The following is a 21,788-nucleotide window of genomic DNA, read 5'->3' on the forward strand; positions in this document are numbered from 1 at the left end:
TATATCCCTCCCCCGCCTTTCCCCTTTGGTAATCATAAGTTTGTCTGTGAGTCTATTTCTGTTTTGTAAATAAGTTCATTTGTATCATTTTTTTAGATTCCACATATAAGTGACATCTTTTGATATTTGTCTTTCTGTCTTACTTCACTTAGTATGATAATCTCTAGGTCCTTCCATGTAGCTGCAAATGGCATTATTTCATTCTTTTTTGATGGCTGAGTAATAGTCCATAGTGTGTGTGTATATATATGTACCACGGCCTCTTTATCCATTCGTCTGTCGATGGACATTTAGATTGCTTCCATGTCTGGCTACTGTAAATAGTGCTGCTATGAACATTGGGGTGCATGTATCTTTTTGAATTAGAATTTTCATCTCTTACAGATATATGCCCAGGAGTGGGATTGCTGGATCATATGGTAATTCTATTTTTTGTTTTTTAAGGAACCTCCATACTCTTCTCCATAGTGGCTGCACCAATTTACATTCCCCCCCGACAGTGTAGGAGGGTTCCCTTTTCTCCACACCCTCTCCAGCATTTATTGTTTATAAACATTTAGGGAGGGGCAGTGCCACGCAGCTTGCATGATCTTAGTTCCCCAAACAGGGATCCAACCCAGGCTCTGGCAGTGAAAGCGTGGAGTCCTAACCACTGGACCGCCAAGGAATTCCCTATTTGTGGACTTTTTGATGATGGCCATTCTGACTGGGATGAGGTGATATTTTATAGTAGTTTTTCTTTTCATTTCTCTAATAATTAGCGATGTTGAGCATCTTTTCTTTTGCCTGTTGGCCATCTGTATGTCTTCAGTAGTAGAGCTATTTTTAAACCTTTATCAACAGCAGTATGCAAAACAATAAAAATGATCAGTGTTGTCTAATCTTTTCTGAAACAAGGGGAAATGTTCATTTTCTTTCTTCTTTTTATCTCCATGTACATTCCCTCCATCTCTTCTTTCTTTAGTAGTATTACTTATATAAAGGATGGGGAATGGGGTATTGGGGGAGTTTATTCTGGGCTTTGAAAAGCTGAGAAATGTTACCCTTCAGTTTGACTGTGGAGGCCGATAGATTCTGTGACCACTAGAGGGCACTGTGAGCCCACCTTTTGTGAATGCAGACAGGCAGCTGTTGGAAATCCGTGACTGTGGACACTCCCACAAACCAGTTGTGCATTGCAGTATTTTTATAGGAGCGCCAGATCTTGGGACTGAGCAATAGTGGCCACTTTCCTACCAAAACTCCTGAATTAGACCCCTAGAAGAAACTCCTCAGGGTCCAAGAGGAGCTTGGTTTGGGGGACTCCCTGTGGCTGTGCTGCTGCCCTGAGGTCTCTGTGCTTTCAGCCCTCCAGGAGGCTCTGCCCTCAGCTGCTCCATTGGGCCCCCCTTACACTCAAACTCAGTCATCCATCTTCCCAGCTTGTGAGGCCTGCCCCTTTTGGTACCAGATTCTTTTTTTTTTTTTTTTTTTTAACATGTTCTCTTGTCTGAGAGGTCTGCATAAACACTGCTTTTGAGCAGTATCTTTAGTGAAGGAAAATGAAGCATAGCTTTTTTTTTTAACGTATTTATTGGAGTGTAATTGCTTTACAATGGTATGTTAGTTTCTGCTTTATAACAAAGTGAATCAGTTATACATATACATATGTTCCCATATCTCTTCCCTCTTGCGTCTCCCTCCGTCCCACCCTCCCTATCCCACCCCTCTAGGTGGTGCATTCTTTTAAGCAGTATGTCCACTGCCCCAACCCTTCCTCTGCTTGTATGAGTCACTTTTTAATCTAAGAAATTGAAAAGATAGAGAAGCATAAAGAACAACCTAATAATAAATCCCCACATTCCCAATACTCAGAAATAACTTTTAAAAAACCATTTTATCATATTTGCTTCCAGCCTACTTTTAAAAAAGAAATATAGTGTAACAGATTTAGCTGTAAAGTCCCCTTTGACCAACCCTCCTGTCCCATTTTTCCTCCCACTTTCCCCTTCCTCCACAGAAAAACAACTGTCTGAATTTAGTGGGTTTCCTTCCAGTCTATTTTTACATTTTCATATGTGCAAATGAAGCTATGCATCCATAAACTATGTATTGCTTTTGTCTGCTTTTATTTTTTTAATTATATTTTTTATTAAAGTATAGTTGATTTACAATATATTAGTTTCAGGTGTACAGCACAGTGATTCAGTATTTTTATAGATTATACCCCATTAAAAGTTATTACAAAATAATGTATATAATTCCCTGCTCTGTACAATATAGTTTTGCCTGCTCTTAAAGTTTTTTTTTTTAAGTTAATTTATTTTATTTATTTTTGGCTGCATTGGGTCTTCGTTGTTGCATGTGGGCTTTCTCTAGTTGCGGTGAGCGGGGGCTACTCTTCATTGCGGTGTGCAGGCTTCTCATTGTGGTGGCTTCTTTTGTTGTGGAGCATGGGCTCTAGGCGCACGGGCTTCAGTAGTTGTGGCGCATGGGCTTAGTTGCTCCGCGGCATGTGGGATCTTCCTGGACCAGGGATTGAACCTGTGTCCCCAGCATTGGCAGGCGGATTCTTAACCACTGTGCCACCCGGGAAGTCCCTGCTCTTAAAGTTTTAATTTTCATCTCAATTATGCATGATATAGTTTGAAAAGTCAAATAGTTCTACAGGTCTTGTTGATTAAAGCAGCTATCTCAGTACCCCATAATTTCCTGTTCCTGGGAGCCAACCACTTTATTTTAGATGATCCTTGTTATATTTACTTCCATATGTCTGAATAACATGATAATGCCATCTCTTGAATGTTCATTTCAGGTGTTATCATTTGACCTCCCAATATAGAGAATATAGAGAATATGGATTTAGCTCTTTTTCACTCTGCCTACAAGGAGGGAAAAAGAGATGGAGGGGGGAGGAGTCAATAGTGACAGTTTTGAAAGCTGGAAAGCAAATGGGTGGCAATTTGGCAGTCTTGAAAAAGCTAAAATAAAGTTTTAGCCAGGACTAGGGAAAACTTATATTGCAACACCCCTAAAAGGCTCTGAATTGGAGGCAGCAGGTACTTTAGAAGGTAGAAATGAAAGCAGGAGGATTGGTTTCTGACCCCCTACCTAACTCTGAACAGTGAGATGACTGCCCTTCCCAACTTTGGCTGCTTCTCAGTTCATTCTCTGGAGAAGGCAAACAGAGGGTCTGTAGTATTTGCAGGCATTATCTTCTGGCTTCCAGAAGTTCATTTTAAGAAGTTCAGTATCTTTCTGACTCTTGAACTGTTGTAAAAATGTTCCTTGATCCACTCCAGACATTTGAAGGATTATCTCTTTGTCCCCAGAGTTTGGAAATTTAATAGTGATGTGTATTAATGTAGGTTTATTTTCATCTATTGGGCTGGCACCTAGTGGCCCCTTTCATTATGGAAATTCTCCTTTTTCAGTTTTGGGAAAATTTTTGAGTTATTTATTTGAATTCCCCCCTCCCACACCCCCAATTTTCCTTGTCACTTTTCTGGCACTCCTATTATTTGGGTGTTGGTCTTCTTGGACTGACCCTCTAAGTCATTTTCTTTTCTTTTTTTTTTTTTTTGTGAATGGTATATATTTTTAAAAATTTATTTTAGTTTTGGCTGCATTGGGTCTTTGTTGCTGCGCGGGGTTTTCTCTAGTTGCGGTGAGCGGGGGCTACTCTTCGTTGTTGTGCGTGGGCTTCTCATTGTGGTGGCTTCTCTTGTTGTGGAGCCACGGGCTCTAGGCATGCAGGCTTCAGTAGTTGTGGTGCATGGGCTTCAGTAGTTGTGGCTCACAGGCTGTAGAGTGCAGGCTCAGTAGTTGTGGCACACGGGCTTAGTTGCTCCACGGCATATGGGATCTTCCCGGACCAGGGATCGAACCCGTGTCCCCTGCATTGGCAGGCGGATTCTTAACCACTGCGCCACCAGGGAAGCCCTTTTTTTTTTTTTTTTTTAATTAGAGAAAAAACGTATATTGAATATCTGAAAAACAATTCCTAAGAGATCAGCTTTTCCAGAAAACTGTGGCTACCCAATGCATTGTACCTATCATGTTAAGACGTGCACTGGACACAAATATAAAAACCACGACTAACACAAAATTGTAAATCCACTATACTTCAATTAAAAAAAAACATGAAATAAGCCACCATTACTCAACAATCTGAGCAAATTTAAACTGCATCTTTCCTATTTTTAATTTCTTCCTCCTTTTTTCTTTTATGGCAGTGCCGTGTGGCTTGTGGGATCTTAGTTCCCTGACCAGGGATTGAACCCAGGCCCTTGGCAGTGAGAGCGCAGAGCCCTAACCACTGGGCGACCAGGGAATTACCAATTTCTTCTTCTTTTTATTTATTGAGTTTTTAAAAATTTCTGCTAGTATGCTTTCATTTTAAAGGTCTCATGTTTGTTTTCTGAATGTTCACTTCTTTTTTTTTGCGGTAGGCGAGCCTCTCACTGTTGTGGCCTCTCCCGTTGCAGAGCACAGGCTCCGGATGCGCAAGCTCAGTGGCCATGGCTCACGGGCCCAGCCGCTCCGCGGCATGTGGGATCTTCCCGGACCGAGGCACGAACCCGTGTCCCCTGCATTGGCAGGCGGACTCTCAACCACTGTGCCACCAGGGAAGCCCTGAATATTCACTTCTTGAAACAGTATGTTCTTTCACAAATAAAATATCTTTAAGTCTCAGGATATTGATGATTTGGGGGGGGGGGTCTTGATTTCTTCTTGGTGCATAGCCTCTGTTTCCTCCCAGTTGTTTTTTTCTGCTTGCTTATGTTGATCTCTGTCTTCCATATTAGTTTTCTTGTATAACTTGTGACTTTATCTACTCATACTTAAGAGTGTAGCACTAAGTAGTTCTCTGGAAACTCTGCGAACATGCGTGTGGTCTTGGGTGTGGTCTTCACCGAGGGTGATCTGGCTGGCCTATTTCCTTGGGGAACTCTCAGTGTTATATCTTCAAGTTTTCTCTCTTGGACTGGTCAGATTATCTTAGAGAAGTTCTTCCAGTCTCCTGCATGGAAGATACATTTTTGCCTGCCAGGGTCTGGAAGCTGAATGAGCCAGGTGAGGGAAGAGGACCTGTGGTCTAAATATTTCATAAACTAAATAGTTCATAAACTTGTGCTTAATTATCCTGTTTCCATTACGGTATTTCCATCTTCAACTGTGCCTTGTGTCCCTCAGCAACAAAGACAGCAGAAGCAGCAGGTGTGTAGGATAGAGTTGAGAATGGGTGAGGAATGTGCCCTGATGTTTGGCCTCAAACTGTGGATGGTGCCTGGATAAATAAACGATGAATATAAGTTTCTTTCCAGTGCTCCAACTCCTTATGTTTTGTAACCACATCCCATTGAAGAATTAGTTCATCCCCTCAGTAATCAAGTCTAGTGGCTGTCCAGGTAGGCAGCTGCTGCCTATGAGCTTCAACACAGGCCAGGTGGCTGTACCACAGCTCCCTTGTGCATTAGGGGGAAGAAAGAAATCAGTTATAGAGCTGCTAATCTCTTCTCTGACAGCTGGAGGATGAAGCTCTAAGCTGGTTCTTTATAATAGGAAGGAAATTCTGAAAGACAGAGTGTGAAGAGAAAGCTTAAGAAGCCCTTGCGTCTGGTGGACTTGTGGGCTTTGTGGAACTGGAAGTGTTCAGATGCCTTCCAACTCACAGTGTTAGGCACAAGTTTTTGAAGGCCAGGATACAAAAGATTCCATTCAGTGTAGGACAACTCCACAAAGGAACAGATTTCCAAGATAGCAGTAGCACAGGGAAGGAGATCAAGGCAGGTGATTTCTCCCTCTCCTTCTTGCCAGGGGAAAAATAGTTGATCCAAAGACTAGATGTCCAGTGGCCTTCTGGGGTTGTCAGGGCAATCACTTACTCTCTGAACAACCATAAACTGTAAGATCCCCTTTGCCTCAGTTTCTCTGAGAACGGAGAAGAAATGACCTACCCCATAATCTGTCACCCAGAGTCAATTGTATTTTAAAGTATTGCTTTTTTCAAGTATTATTTACATAGTTAAAATCTAATAGAATGTGCAATTCTGTTTCCTGCTTTTTAGCTTATTATTTTATCGTAAGCATTTATTTCCCTTCATCATTAAAAAAAGTTCTTGGCCAACTTAATTTTAAAGGTTGTAACCATTCCTCTGTTGTTGGACATTAGTATCAGATAACTTTTCATAATTAAAAATAAAACTGCCATACAAGTCTTCAGGTTTACACCTTTTAAAATAAATTTAAAATTTTAAAATAATACAGAAAAGTACAAAGTAAAAAAAAAAAAAACCTCACCCCAAATCCCATCACTTAAAGAAATCACTATTCATATTTTAGTTAATATTCTTCTCTGCTGATACACTTACCTGAATTTCATATTATCTCCCTGAAACCGAGCAAGAGTCTGCGTGCCCTCTCTGCTCCTCCGTGTCGCCTGTTTCTTGTTTGTAGTAAAGAAAAAAAAAAAAGGCTTTAATCTCCTAGGTCCTCCCCAAATTCCAAAGAGCAGGCTCAAGCATTAATAGGACAACAGAGTCACAGGACATAGTTCCAATTCCTCCTGAAGGGATATAGGTAACAATCTGATAGGTATCTTTGAGTTCTACAGAAACTAAGACCCCTACCCATATGGAGGATAGTGACTACATGCATGTGACCACAAGCATGGGTACCCTAGACTGGTTGGAACCAGAAGGTTGAGATTCCGGAGACATCACCCTGTTACTTCACCACCGACCAATCAGAATTAAGTCACACATCCTGCAGCCCTAAATTTTGTCTATCGGGGAGGTCGGGCTTTTTGAGCACTAGCTGCTTGTTCCGCTTGGCACCCTGCAATAAACTTTTCTCTGCTCCAAACTTTGACATTTTGGTTTACTTGACTTCATTGTGCCACTGGCACACGAACTTGGGTTGGACATCTATTAGAATTAACAGGGCAGGAATTCCCTTGACGTCCGGTGGTTAGGACTCCGTGCTTTCACTGCCAAGGGTTCACTCCCTGATCGGGGAACTAAGACGCCGCAAGCTGTGTGGAGGGGCAAAATAATAATAATAAAGAGGGAATTAATTAACAGGGCAAAAGAACTGGCCTTGTTTAAGGCAACATGTAATTTTTTAAAAATTTAATTCAATTTATTTAGGCTGCATTGGGTCTTCGTTGCTGCGCACGGGCTTTCTCTAGTTGGGGCGAGCAGGGGCTCTAGGTGCTCAGGCTTCAGTAGTTGTGGCTCTCCGGCTCTAGAGCGCAGGCTCAGTAGTTGTGGCCCACGGGCTTAGTCGCTCCACAGCATGTGGTATCTTCCCGGACCAGGGGTCGAACCCACGTCCCTTACACTGGCAGGCGGATTCTTAACCACTGTGCCACCAGGGAAGTCCCCAACGTGTAATTCTTTAGCCTTGAAATTTTGACCTAGTGATACCTAACTTCTTTTTTTGGACTGATGTTAAATTCCAAGCTCAGAATGTTCTAGAAATCACCACAGTAGGCAAGGTCCTAATTTATTCCTTCTAAAAACAGAGCCATTAAAGTTCGGAAAGCTGTTAGGGTCCCGATTTCATTGAGGCAGAAAAATCAAGTCACTTTAAGCCGTAAGTCGGCGCTCTCCCCACGTGACACCTCTTTTCCTTTAAATGCCTGCTCACGTGATCTTAGACTTGCACGCTCGGAGGCAATTTACAATGTTAGGGTAGAAAGTCATTCCTCCCCCACCTTCCCAACCCTAGGGTTTCTAGCGTTCGTTCCCCGGAAGCCGCAACGCCTCTGGAGACTTTCTCTTCCTCATGTCGTGTCACCCGTTGTCACTCCTTTCCATTAGTCACCGGCACTAGCGCTCCATCTCTACTACAGAATCCCGCTTGCTGGAGGAAGAGGGATTGGGACTACAACTCCCAGGGGGCATCGTGCGCCCAGCCCTTGGCGGCGCGCAGTGGTGGTCGGGGGCTGAGGTCCCACTATCTTTTCGCCTCGTGCGGCCCAGAGTAAGCGCACTACAGGTTCCGTGGCTCCACGCGCGCGAGCGAACCAGGTCGGGGCGGGGCGGGGCGGGGCGGGGCGGTGGGGGAGAGGCGGGGGCTGGCTGGCGGGCGGGCAGAGGAAGGGGGTGGGAGCGGAGGCGAGGGAGGGGAGGAGTGGGGGAATGGGGGAGGGATGGGGAAGGGAGGCGGGAGGCGGGGCCGAGCAGGGGCTGGAGTCTGAGCCGGCGGTTGCAGTGGAGGCGGTGATGTCGGTGCAGGTCGTGTCAGCAGCGGCTGCCGCGAAGGTGCCTGAGGTGGAGCTGAAGGACCTGAGCCCCTCCGAGGCGGAGCCGCAGCTGGGACTGAGCACGGCGGCCGTGAGCGCCATGGCCCCCCCAGCGGGCGGCGGGGACCCTGAAGCTCCAGCTCCCGTGGCGGAGCGGCCCCCGGCCCCTGGCCCGGGATCGGGGCCCGCTGCGGCTCTCAGCCCAGCCGCTGGGAAAGTGCCTCAGGCGTCGGCCATGAAGCGGAGCGACCCTCATCACCAGCATCAGAGGCACCGCGACGGCGGCGAGGCCCTGGTCAGCCCCGACGGCACCGTCACCGAGGCGCCGCGCACGGTCAAGAAGGTATTGGGGCCGGGCTGCCTCTTTCGGAGAGCGAGGGTGGGAGGGGGAACCGCAGATCCTCTCGGCGCTGCGGCACCACCCTCAAGGCCCTCCCTTCTGATCGTAGGAGCAGAGAGATCCCTTTTCCCCGTAAACCCGCTCTCTCAGACATGTTCCCACCCGGGCCCCAGTGCTGGGGAGCGAAGACTCCCGTTGGTACGGCTGTACTTAGTAGCTGGGAATAACATGGAGGTAGCGCTGTCCCCTGCTCCTTGGAATAGTATTACCCCTCTCTGTACTCCCAGCATACTCCCGTGTGTATTTTCCAGACTATCGGGAAGAAGACCCCGATGGTGTAGAAAAAGCTTACTACTTATGAGAGTTCATCCAGCAATAAGGGTGGAAAGAGCTTTTCTATTTGGAGATCTTTTCTATAAGGAGTAGTTACCTCGCACTGAGATCCTCAGTTGTCTGGTTTCTGTACAGATGATGATTTTCTGCCTTTCTGTGGCTAAGCGCTTCCATCGAGCAGTATTGATGCCGTGCCCTTCATTCCAGATACTGCAATATCCTTACATCTTCTCTGAGTGTAGAAGGGTAATGGAGAGATTCTCTTCACTGTTTTCTCTTCAGAGGTTTGTCCTCTCTGCTCAGTAGTTGGTCACCAAGATTATTAGACTGTGTATGAAGATAATGATTGTTTTATTGGTTCTTTTATTATGATCTGAAAGTGTTAGGAAGAAATGCTTCTACTTTTGGGAAAGGCGATCACTGTGGGGTTTTCTGTCTCAGCTGTCAGCTTCTTTCAGATATAGTTTTGAAGAGGCCGTAGCCTCAGAACACCAAGGAGTAGGTGTGCCTAGATGTTTGATATTCCCAGTATTACCCTTACAATGGCTATCTGTGGTGTGTCTGTCCTCTCATAAAGCAAATCAGTATGGAAGAAAAAGGGCAAATATTGCAAAAACAGAGATGTGGATCGTATGAAAAGGGATTATCATTTTAATTTCCGAGGTATAATGTGAACACAGTAATTTATAGGTTTTTTTACTTTGTGAATGATTTTTAAAAATCTATTTATTTAATTTATTTATTTTTGGCTGTGTTGGGTCTTTGTCGCTGTACACGGGCTTTCTCTAGTTGCGGCGAGCAGGGGCTACTGTTGATTGCGGTGCGCGGGGGGGCTACTCTTCATTGCGGTGCGCGGGCTTCTCATTGCGATGGCTTCTTTTGTTGCGGAGCACGGGCTTCAGTAGTTGTGGCTCGTGGGCTCTAGAGCGCAGGCTCAGTAGTTGTGGTGCACGGGCTTAGTTGCTCCTGGGCATGTGGGATCTTCCCGGACCAGGACTCGAACCCGTGTCCCCTGCATTGGCAGGCAGATTCTTAACCACTGGCCACCAGGGAAGTCCCCTTGTGAATTATTTTTAATTGCTTTATCAGAACAGCAAGGAAGTGATGTGAAGTCTGCATTGGTTTCACTGTGCAGGATTCAGCTGAGTTGGAACCTTGTATCCAGCCTAACTTTGGTTGTAATAGCCTCATTATTAAGGTATGAAGCAGAGAACCCTTCCATTTTAATTACCCAAATATAGGTGATAACATCAGAGGCAAGACTGAAGGAATTTGTTTAGTGATGCTTTAGGACAGTGTCTTTCTCATTTGCATTATGAAACTTCTCTGGGAGGAATTATAGGAGGAAAGAGAGGCAGCACAGGCACCAGTGCTGGTACTACCTAGATTTGAGTCTGGAAATCTGAAATGTATTTGTAACTAGTTGAGGTGCTTTATAACTTTGGCCAAATCCAGTGATTAAGGGTCTTTTTGTGTAAAATCTGTATTTTGATTAGGTCTCTTGAGGGTAAGAGTGTTTAACAAATTGCCTTTATTTATTTTTTTGGCCTTGTCATGAAGCTTGCGGGATCTTAGTTCCCTGACCAGGAATTGAACCTGGGGCCACAGCAGTGAAAGCGTGGAGTCCTAACCACTGGACTGCCAGGGAACTCCCCAACAAATTGCCTTTTTTTTTTTTAATATTTATTTTTATTTATTTGGCTGCATCGGGTCTTAGTTGCGGCATGTGGGATCTTCGTTGCAGCATGTGCTGTCTTTTCGTGTGGCCCGCGGGCTCAAATTGCCTTTAGAACATGGGATTTACAGTCAAGCAGACCTGGGTTTGAATCCTAGTACCCCCACTAACTAGCTTTTGGGTAATTTCCAAATTCTCTAAATCTTAGTTTTCTCCTTTATAAAGTGAGGTTACTAATACGATTGAGGATTAGAAATATTTGTAGAGGGTTTAGCATTGAACTTGGCACATAGAGTGAGGGCTTAAGAAGTTACAGCAATCATTAAGAATTGATTTTATTTTTTTCTTCCTTCCATCGTGGCTTAAGTGCACCACTATGGCTTCCTTTGAAATGGTGCATACTATTCAATATATTCTATATAAAGCAGTGAAAAAATCACAGGCCAGCATCAGTCTGTTTTTCCTAATTCTAGATGTGTTTCTTGACCATTTTCCTTGTTGCTGAACCACATTCTTCCTGTTTTTCCAGCATCAAAATGTAGGTCCCATGATTCTAGATTTACTCAGCAGCCTCAAGGCTATGGAAGACAGGGCTGAGCTTGCCTTACAATGTTAATTGCAACCAAAAAACAACTTCTGTGCTGGAAGTTAAGCAGGCGAAGCTCCGAGCGAGGATCCAGCTGTATGACACAACTACAGGCATTGCTGAGCTCCTTTTGGGGGGCAGAATCTTTAACTTTCTTGACATCGAATTAGCTAAATTAAAACAAGTGTATGAGACTTACCTTCTTTCTTCAAGCTGAAAGTCACCTCCCCAAGGGACTGCAGTGTGATATTTTGATTTGTTAAGCCTTTCTTGATTTTTAATTTATTTAAATAATCATTCTGACCTTGACTCCCTTCTGCTTTTATTTTAGTGTAGGGAGGGACTGGAGGTACTTAGGATTGAAATAGCTACCTTTGGCTATGTAATTGGTGATCGTTGCTTTTATTTTGTAACTGTCACATACAAGCTTGTTTATCTTAAGCATATTTCCATTGATGGTTTCCCTTACTCCATTGGTGTATCTGTCATCAGTTTTCTTAGTACTGTTATTCTGTTCAGTCACACAAGGGAAATAAGCTTTTCATAAGAGCCAGACTTTCCAAGTGCAGCATTTAATAAGAATGAACATATGGTGTGCAGGTTACTCAGTCCCATCTTATCCTTGGCATCTACCTCCATCCTGTAATTTGTGGTGCCCTGGGGACCAGATCTTGTCACCGTGGCTATCATATATTTGTATATAATGTTTTTCTTCATAAATGAACTCAACAAACCAAAAATCTCTGTAAGAAGTGATTTGTGAAATAGGAAGATAAAGTCCACAGTGAATGCAGTTGCAATAGTTGAGAGGATTTCTTCCCTGTGTTCTTGCAAATGGGGTAATAGGAATGTCACAGCACAGCAGGGAAAACAAGGCAGGAGAGGATTTATTTCAGAAAAGTTAAAACTTTCTGACAATAAGGCTGTGAGCCTAAGAACCACAACTAGTTTGTGCTTACGTCAATATCAGTAATGACCATGTTCAAGCAGATTCCTTTTTTTTTTGGCATATGAATCCACCTTGCGCTGGCTTTGTTGCTGTCAGCAGAGAATGAGTTGAGCCATGCTAGTGCTTTCTTGCCCTGAATTCTTTAAGTTCTTTATTTGGTTAATTATGGACTACTAAAATGGAACCTTTTGGATATAGTCATGGGAATGGGGGAGCAGTATTACTCCTTTTGCCAGTTAGGAAAGTATAGCCTTGCAAAATGTTCAGTAAGGCACTTGGCAGATTGACCGTAATAACAATTACCATTAATTGGCCCTTTATATGTTATTGGCATTTTTCTAATCCTGACAGCTACACAATGAGATATATAAGTGGCATTATCTCCATTTCACAGATAAGGAAATGAGGTCCAGAGACGGTAAAGTGCCTTGACCAAGGTTATACATCTAGAAAGTGGCAAAGGTAGGACTTAAAACCCCTGTTTGAAATCTTGATCTGTTTCCGAAGCCCATGTCCTTTTTATTATGCCACACTGATTCTAACTTCTTAGTTGCTGGGTTCTGGCTTTCTCCCAGAAGTCTGTCAGAATACTCAGTGAACTCTAACTTATGTCTTTCTGGTTTAAGACTTAGGTCATCCTAAATCCAAAGTAAGGAGGGTCTGAGTCAGGGCTTTAGGAAGAGGATGGGAAAAAATTGTACAAATGTAGAATCTCAGAGAATTGTAGAATTATGAGAGAGGGAGAAGAGGATCTTATATGTATATAAAAAAGCATTTCAAGATCAATGATGCATTTTCACATTAGTAATTTAGTGATAATTTGAGAGATATATTCTTATTTTTAAAGTTATAAATAAATCAGGAGTACCTGTCCAGCTAACAGTTTTCCTTGTTCTTTAAGACCCACCTTCTCGGGCTTCCCTGGTGGTGCAGTGGTTGAGAGTCTGCCTGCCGATGCAGGGGACATGGGTTCGTGCCCCGGTCCGGGAAGATCCCACATGCCGCGGAGCGGCTAGGCCCGTGAGCCATAGCCACTGAGCCTGCGCGTCCGGAGCCTGTGCTCCACAACGGGAGAGGCCACAACAGTGAGAGGCCCGTGTACCGCTAAGAAAGAAAAAAAAAAAAAAAGGAAAGACCCACCTTCTCTTATGAATCAATCTCTAGTTAAACATTTTGAGAATTAGAAGGGGAAGCATATTGTTATGTATTCCTGCTGTGTCCCAGGCATTGTATTAGAGCTTTACATATACTATTTTATTTAAACCTTTTAAGAGCTCTCAGAAATAGGTAGTGTTATCCTTGTTTTATTGAGGAAACCGAGGGTTGGAGAGATTAAGGAATTTGTCTCAAGGTTACACGTTTAGTATCTGTGATGTGAGCTAACAGAACTCTAATCTGTTTGACTCTCATGCACAAACTCCATTGCTTTTCTTTCTCCTTTTTTTTGGCCCAGCGGCATGTGGGATCTTATTTCCCTGACCAGGGATCGAACCTGCACCCCTTACATTGGAAGTGTGGAGTCTTAACCACTGGACCGCCAGGGAAGTCCCTCCATTGCTTTTCTTTCTTTTTAAAAAAAATTTAAATATTTATTTATTTGGCTGTGCTGGGCCTTAGTTACAGCACGCGGGATCTTCACTGTGGCATGTGGGATCTTTAGTTGTGTCGTGCGGGATCTAGTTCCCTGACCAGGGATCAAACCTGGGCTCCCTGAATTGAGAATGCAGAGTCTTACCCACTGGACCACCAGGGAAGTCCCTCCATTGCTTTTCAATTGAAGTATTTCTCTGTTCAAAGTTTAGCTTAAACCTTTCAAATCTTAATCTGTATATTTTTGTGGATGTTTCTGTTATTTTACCAACAGGCGGTTTTTAATTTATTGAGCTTATTTAATGGTCTTACCATTTATTTATGTGAACATTTATGAATTTTCTGAGAAGGCAGCCCTTATTTTGTATAATTTCTGAATTCTCTTCTTCCTGGGAAAGATTGAACATTAAGAGCTGTTTTAGGAGGTTGCTCAGAGCTGAAGTTGCAGTTGTGTATTTAATGTCCTGAGGAAGATGACTTTGGTCCTTAGTGTCCAGTTAATAGAAGAAATGGATAGTTCATGAAAAGGGAGAGTGAGTTTCTTTATTATATCATTTCCTTGAAAGTGTTCTCCTCCCCCACAGTAAAAGAAAAAAAAAAAGGAAGAGATTTGTTGGGATCTTCATTCAGACTTCATTCTTTCTTGGTAGTCCTTGTTTAAATAATTCAGAGAGGTACAACTGAGGTGGATGGGAGAAGAGTAAATCTTGGCAGCTGCCCCGATCCACCCGCCTGCCATCGTGTTCAGGTGGTATGCACAATTAGAGGAGCTGAAATTCCACTCCTCCAATAAGAGGTTTAGTTAGATTGATCAGGTTTCTATGGAATTTGGAGAAGCTTTTATAGTCTGAATGACCTATGGCCCGAGATTTGGTGAGAGCTGAGCAGAGGAGAAAGCAGTGGAGTGAAATTTCTTCTGTAATGGTTCCAAGTAAAACCACTTTGATTAAATTAAATAACTTAAGCCATATGATGTGTATGATTTTCAGTTCCCTCTTCCCCATCTATATTGTGCAGCAATTCAGTTAGCCATTTTCCCTCTTGGACACTGCATCAATAGCTGGTGATTTCCTTTTTTTTTTTTTAAGGGTCTTTCAATAGAAATGGATTGGTTTAGGGCACCTGATTCTTATCCACTGTGCCACCAGGGAAGTCCCTCCAGTCTTCTTTATCTCAGAACTTATATTAAGGAAGGGTCTAGAGGTTCTAGAGCTGCTAGTTGAGTTTCTCTAAGTCAGGCTTTTCCTTAAAGCCTTTCTGAATACTGCAAAACTGTCATTGAAAGTTAAGCCAGCTGAGACTTAAACTGGCTTCATCTTCCCTACAGATTTATCTCCTGCAGTGCTCCAGTGTGAACCCTTCTGATCATTCTAAAAGATTTGATTTGATATTGTTGACTACCTCTTCTTGGAAACCCTTTTCTCAGCTTCAGTTATAACTTCATTTATGGCTACCGTTTACTGAATACTTACTCTCTTCTAGGCCTCTATCTATCTCATCTCATTTAATCCTCATAGCAACTTTATCAGATGAATATTATTATCTTTATTTTATAGACTAGAAAATATAGGCCCAAAGAGAGTAATTAACTTGCCCAAGTCTTTGCCAATCTTTGATGCCTTTGGGATCAGTGAGATGAAACACTGCCCACAGCAATAGTGAGAGGCTTTGCCGCACTGCCAGCCCCTTACTTTTCTGATTAAACGCCCATGTGAAATTTGCTTAAGTTGTTGCACCTAGGCTGCTGAGACTATTCTGCAACCTGTTGGATTCCAGGATCTACCCTCTTCCAAGGGGAGGCCTCACATCCCTGTTTACCTCAGTCACTACCTGACGCCTAGTCAACTATTGTCTTCCTAATACTCATTCCCTTAACACTCTCCTCATCCTCTCAGCCAGTCCAATCATCCCAAACCTTTCCACTGTGCTCTCTGCAACTTGCCCCTTCATTATCAGTAAATCTTCTTGTAGCATCAGCCTCTAGCAGCAAGATCAAGTTACAGCGGCAACAGTGGCACCTGGCACCCGTTGTCCTGAACTACAATGGTGCAGCCCAAGCTGCAGCATCTCCTGCTTGGCATAAGCAAACATGACATCTTTTCCAAGCCCATTCTGTGGTGGTGTTTTTAACTGTGTAGCCCTGAAAGCTACCTCATGTCCTTTCTGTAAATTCTTTTTCTGTCCAACTCAGCCAGAGTTGACTTCTGCTGTTCATGGAACTCTGAGTGACGCACTGGTTGAACCTAACCATTTGCCTTTTTAGTTGCCTGCATCTATGGGGCTGAGAGTTGCTAGAGAAAATCAGAAAACCAGGTAGATCGATGTCACTATAAATTCATAGTCGTCAACCTCATATGCTTGATCATTGCTGCCTCGTAATGTTATACATTTTCTAGTAAGGTTACTTTCACACTCACTGCAAATGATTATTTCATACTGTATCCTTTTACTTCTAATTTCACACGTGTTCTTTTTAAACTAGTGATATGCCTTATACTTGTTATAAAAACAGAAACCACCAAAAGGGAATTCCTTCATCCTTGTACCTCCCAAATCTACAAACCTACCTCCATCTGGGGTTCATCTTTTTCTCTTTCCCTCATGTTATGATAGGGGAAGATGTGTCCTTCATTCTGTCAAAGGCCAGTCCCTCCACGAGTGTTCTAATCACGTTCTCCAGTCTTCTTTTTTTTTTTTTTTAAGATTTAATGTTATTTATTTTTGGCTGCGTTGGGTCTTTGTGGCTGCTTGTGGGCTTTCTCTAGTTGTGGTGAGCAGGGGCTACTCTTCGTTGTGGTGCGAGGGCTTCTCCTTGCGGTGGCTTCTCTTGTGCAGCACGGGCTCTAGGCGTGCGGGCTAAGTAGTTGTGGCATGAGGGCTTAGTTGCTCCGCGGCATGTGGGATCTTCCCAGACCAGGGATAGAACCCATGTCCCCTGCGTTGGCAGGTGAATTCTTATCCACTGTGCCACCAGGGAAGTCCCTCCAGTCTTCTTAATTAACTTCTTCCTTTGGTTATTTCCTCTTTCTATTAGAGCCTTTTCTATAGATTTCCTTGCTCTAATCTCTCCCATTTTGAAAACCCTGTCCTCTAACCTCCATATCTCCTTTCTGCTACTGTCCTATCTTTCTACTCCCTAGTGTAGCTAAGTTTCTTAAAGGAGTTTTCAGTGTATGCTATATACACCTTTTGTCTTCCCACACTCTTTAACCCACTCCTACTCTAATACTCTGACCCACATGATGCCCTCTTGCTGAAGCTAGTAATGTCCATCAGATTCTCACATGGCTATCTGTTTTTTCATCCCTCATCATATCAGACCTCTTGGCAGCATTTGACACCAATTTCTTACCAAAACACTCTCCTCTCTTGGCGTCCATTACCCTCCTCTTTACTAGTTTTCCTCTTATTTCCCCAGCCGCTCCTCAGTCTTCTTTATGGGTTCTTTCTCCTTGATCCTGGGCGCTCTGCTCTTTCCATTGTGTTTTCTCCCTAAGTCATCCACAGCATTCCTGTGCCTTTAAGTATCATCTACATACCAACAACTCCCCAGATTATTTCTTTAGCCAGGACCCCTCTTCTGAATGCCAGTCTTGTGTGTACAACTCCCTACTTGCATTTGGACTTCAGAACTAATGTCAAAAATGGAATTTTTGTCTCCTGTCTAATCCTCAAAATATGTTCTTCTTGTTTTCTTCATATCAGTAAAATGGTATTTACATTATTTTTTCCCTTTTTTTAAAAACAGTTGTTTTTAATTACACAAGTAGTGCTTGAATGTATTCTTGTGAAATAATTCAATCTAATGAAGGAAACTCTTTCCTTGGCCCTCAGCCAGTCTTGTTCCCCTCCCCAGAGACCTCTGCTATCAACTTATCTTTTTCAACTTTACATTCATATTGTACATAGAGAAACTGGTAGTTTTATAATAACTTGTACATAAATAAAAGCACATTTTATGTATATATATATATATATATACACATTGTTTTGCAGGTTGCTTTTTCCACTTAACAGACTGTCTTGGAGCTTTTTATATATCATTATATGTATCTCATACTTTTTGACTGCTGAGTTGATTTCCAAAGTCTATACCATTGTTGTTTATTAAACTATTCTGTTCATGCACATTTAACTTAATTTTTATATGCTATAGTAGCTATCTGTATGCATTCTTTTTGTGTACATGTATAAGTGTTTCTCTAGGATAGATACCTAAAAGTAGAATTTTGGAGTTGAAAGATATCCACATTTTAAGCTTAATACATAATATCACGTTGCCTTCAAAAATGTAGTACCAAAAAAAAAAAAAAATGTAAGTACCATTTTATACATCCACTAACTATATACAAGATAACCCTTTTACTACACCTTCACCAATACTGGATATTTTTACATCTTTTATAAGAAAAAAAGACATAAAGGTGTAAAGATGCCTTTTTTTTAAGGCATTTACTATTGTTTTTAGTAGTATTTTTTCTGCTTATAGTGAGGCTGAGAATATTTTCATGAATAGATTGGTAATTTATATTCCTTTTCTTGTAATTATCTGTTCATATTTATTCATTAACAAATATTTATTGAGGGATTACTATGTGCCAAGTGCTGGGTGTTCAGCAAAATAGATGAAGATCTCTGCCCTCCTATTGACTTGCCTTTTTCATGTTGGCTTGTAGGAATTCTTTATACTTTCTGGATATTAATTCTTTTGTTGTTGTTGTTGGCCGCGCCACACAGCACGCGGGATCTTAGTCCCCAGCCAGGGATCGAACCCACGCCCCCTACAGTGGAAGCATGGAGTCTTAACCACTGGACCCCCAGTGAAGTCCCTGGGTATTAATTCTTTGTGTATATGTTACAAATATTTTTTCTACTCTATTTCTTGTTGACTTGTAAGTTTGTTTATATTAAAAGTTTTTATGTAGTCAGATTGGCCATTTTTTTTTTATGACTTAAACATTTTGTTTCTCAGAATGGCCTTTCCTACCCCAGGTTTATAAATAAGTTCTTTTATATTTTCTTCAGCTGTTTTCATGGTTGTGTTTATTATCTTTTGGTCTTCAGTCCATCTGGAATTTATTTTTGTTTGTAATATAAGATAGGGACTATTTGGAATGTTAGATAGCTCTATTTGGCCCCAAATAAAATTTAATATTATACTTGCTTGGGTTTGTTCTCTTTTTTTTTCCTCTTTAACTTGTGCTTCTTAACAGTTTTTTAAAGGAATTTTTACTACATTCATGTCTGTTGTTTCTGTGAGAGAGAAGATTATCCTTCCGGATGCTTGTTAAATAATCTCCCCCAGTACATTCTGAACTTCTTTTGTGCAAAAACCACTTATGTGTTGTGTGCTGAACACTGCTAAGTGGTAGGGTTACTAAATCAAAATAACATTCTTGCCCTCAAGAAGAGGGTAGGGAATGTGGATAGGAAAATAAACAAGTACAATCTAGTCTAGTATGAGCACTGCTGGAAGCAGGAATTGTTGCAGTTTGTGGAGGTCAGCATTGAAATTGAGGTATATCACCTTAGGAAAATGGGTTGGCTGTCCACCCAGGAAGCTTCACAGTGTAGCAGAACCTTTGTGAGGTTTCCATGTTCCAGCTTTACAAATCCAGAAATTCACATTTTTAGTACATTTAGAGTTCATTCACCTCTTAGGACTGGTTCATTCAAACCAGACTCACGAGAGACTCATTTAAAACAAAATGATATCTTCTAATTTATGGTCAGAACAGAACTTTCAAGCTAATCTGAAATACATGTCTGTCAGGAGACTTCAGAAAGTCTACATGGGAAGTCTAATCATAAAGACAGTTTCTTAAGTTTGGAATCTTCTGGGTCCTTGCTACACAAACCAGTCTATGATCAGAAGCATTGGCATCACCTTTGATCTTGTTAGAAATGCACAGTCTCAGGCAATTGCTTCTGTACTAGTGCATACCCAACAGAACCTTAAATTTTTACTCATTGTTGAATAATGTTGGCTTAGCAGTTGGCTTATTTAATGTTTCTCTTTTGTGAAATCTCAGAGTAGAGAGGCAAGAAAATCATTTTAGGGTTTTGTGGAAGGGTAGAAATTTATAATAAATCATTTTAAGACTTGTAATGAAATATTTAATAGACACAGAGACAGAAGCATAGACGGGCACAGATATACAAAGACAGACATAAACAGAGATTCCCCCACTTACACAGAACCCCTCAAGACCCCTCCACTCAGACACTGCCCCCCTCCTCGTCCTGCCAGACACAGACACACCCACACCCACAGAGAGCATCTCCACAGAGTCCTGGACTTATACCCACAGAGACACCCCACCCAGACTCACATCACCCTGAGGCCCAGTCCTATACAGAGATACACACACACACAGACACACACACACACACACACACACACAACAGGTAATGTGTAAAACTCAGATTTTCATAGGACTTGAGTAGTGTTCTCCATAGTTATTTTGAGGAGAAGGGATGAGTATACTCGCTAAGGTACTTTTATCTGAGCCAGAAAATGAAGCAAAAATAGATGGGCTGCCACCAGGTCTGCAGAACAGTGAATGCTATAAAGTTTTATTTGAATTCCTATTTCTGGAACTGCTTGTTCCTGGGCATCATTTTCAGCTTGATGTACTCATCATGCTTGGATGGAAAGTTATTCTTTTTCTCTCAGGAGCTTGTATGCTAGATTGCTGGTTAAGCGGAGTTCCATGCTCAGTGCCCCTGGATGCTATCTGAGTCACATAATTCTGCCCAGAATTGGAAGATCTAGAAACACTGTACCTATGTAGAAGACTCACACTGAGTCCTCTGTGGGATTGAAGAATGTAGAGTGGAGAGGGAAAATTATGTTAAAACTAGAAAGAGATGTAATTTGGGGGTGTTTAACCTGTTGGATCATTCATGGTATAGGTTTGCGTAAAGATCTGTGATGAAGCTTAAGAGTGACTCAGGGGAATAATTTAGTTGTAAGTTAAAGGATTTAAAAACTATATGGATGTGGGCTGGGGGTTGCACACTGTGTTGGTTGATAGATCATTGGTATCCACGTACCCAGGGATTTGGCTTGGGTAGCATCTTGGAGAGAAGTATCTTGTTATGGAAAAAGAGACTCGACTGTACAGCATGTTTGTGCCTAAATACTTAAAAGTTTCCGTCACACTGAGGGAGTAAGGCACCAGAGAGACATTAGTAGAATAGTTTTATAAATGTAGGTTCTAAAAGGAGATAAATATTTTTCTCTTGCTCCCTGGTACGTGTATATGTATTCATTTGACCAAAAGCCTGTTAAAAAAATTGTTTCTCCCAAGCATATGGAAGAGTACAGAGAAAATTGTAGTCACTGCCCAATTTAACATATGTTAGCATTTTGCAAAATTTTCTGTAGATGGTTTTTTTAAAAAAAAAATTATTTATTTTATTTTTGACTGCGTTGGGTCTTCGTTACTTTGCACGGGCTTTCTCTAGTTGCGGTGAGCGGGGGCTACTCTTCGTTGCGGTGCACGGGCTTCTCATTGCGGTGGCTTCTCTTGTTGAGGAGCACGTGCTCTAGGAGCACAGGCTTCAGTAGTTGTGGCTTGCAGGTTCTAGAGTGCAGGCTCAGTAGTGTGGCACACAGGCTTAGTTGCTCCACGGCATGTGGGATCTTCCTGGACCAGGGCTTGAACCCGTGTCCCGTGCATTGGCAGGTGGATTCTTTACTGTGCCACCAGGGAAGCCCTGTAGATGTTTTTTAAGATATAAAACATTGTAGATAAAATGGAAAACTCTTTGTACCCCTTCTCTGTTTATTTCCTTCCTTTCTTTCCTTCTCTTTCCCCCAACACAGAGGTAACTGCTCTTCAAACTTTACTGTTTATAATTCCCCTTCATGTTTTAATACTTTCGCTACATATTGTTTACCAGTATCAATTGTATATCAGTAAATGATATATAGCATTATTTTGCATGTTTATAAACTTAATATAAGTGGTTTTATAGAGCAGATATTATTCTGCAACCTACTTTTTTCACTCAACTTTGAGTTTTAACCAGTCTGAAACATGTAGATTTTCTGTTGATTAATTTTAACTACTGTGTAGT

At 42.1% G+C, this 21,788-nt stretch overlaps 1 protein-coding gene across 1 annotated transcript in view; it reads left to right on the forward strand.

Moving 5' to 3' along the window:
* Positions 1-8,179: 8,179 nt before the first annotated feature.
* Positions 8,180-21,788, forward strand: part of AHCYL2 (adenosylhomocysteinase like 2) — a 165,361-nt gene continuing 151,752 nt past the window's right edge. Inside the window, exon 1 of the mRNA XM_065883394.1 lies at positions 8,180-8,573. Coding sequence (XP_065739466.1) covers positions 8,211-8,573 — 363 coding nt within the window. The 5' untranslated portion in view covers positions 8,180-8,210. The remainder of the gene's footprint in view (positions 8,574-21,788) is intronic.

The sequence above is a fragment of the Phocoena phocoena genome, chromosome 9, assembly GCF_963924675.1.
Source record: "Phocoena phocoena chromosome 9, mPhoPho1.1, whole genome shotgun sequence".
Lineage (NCBI taxonomy): Eukaryota > Metazoa > Chordata > Mammalia > Artiodactyla > Phocoenidae > Phocoena > Phocoena phocoena.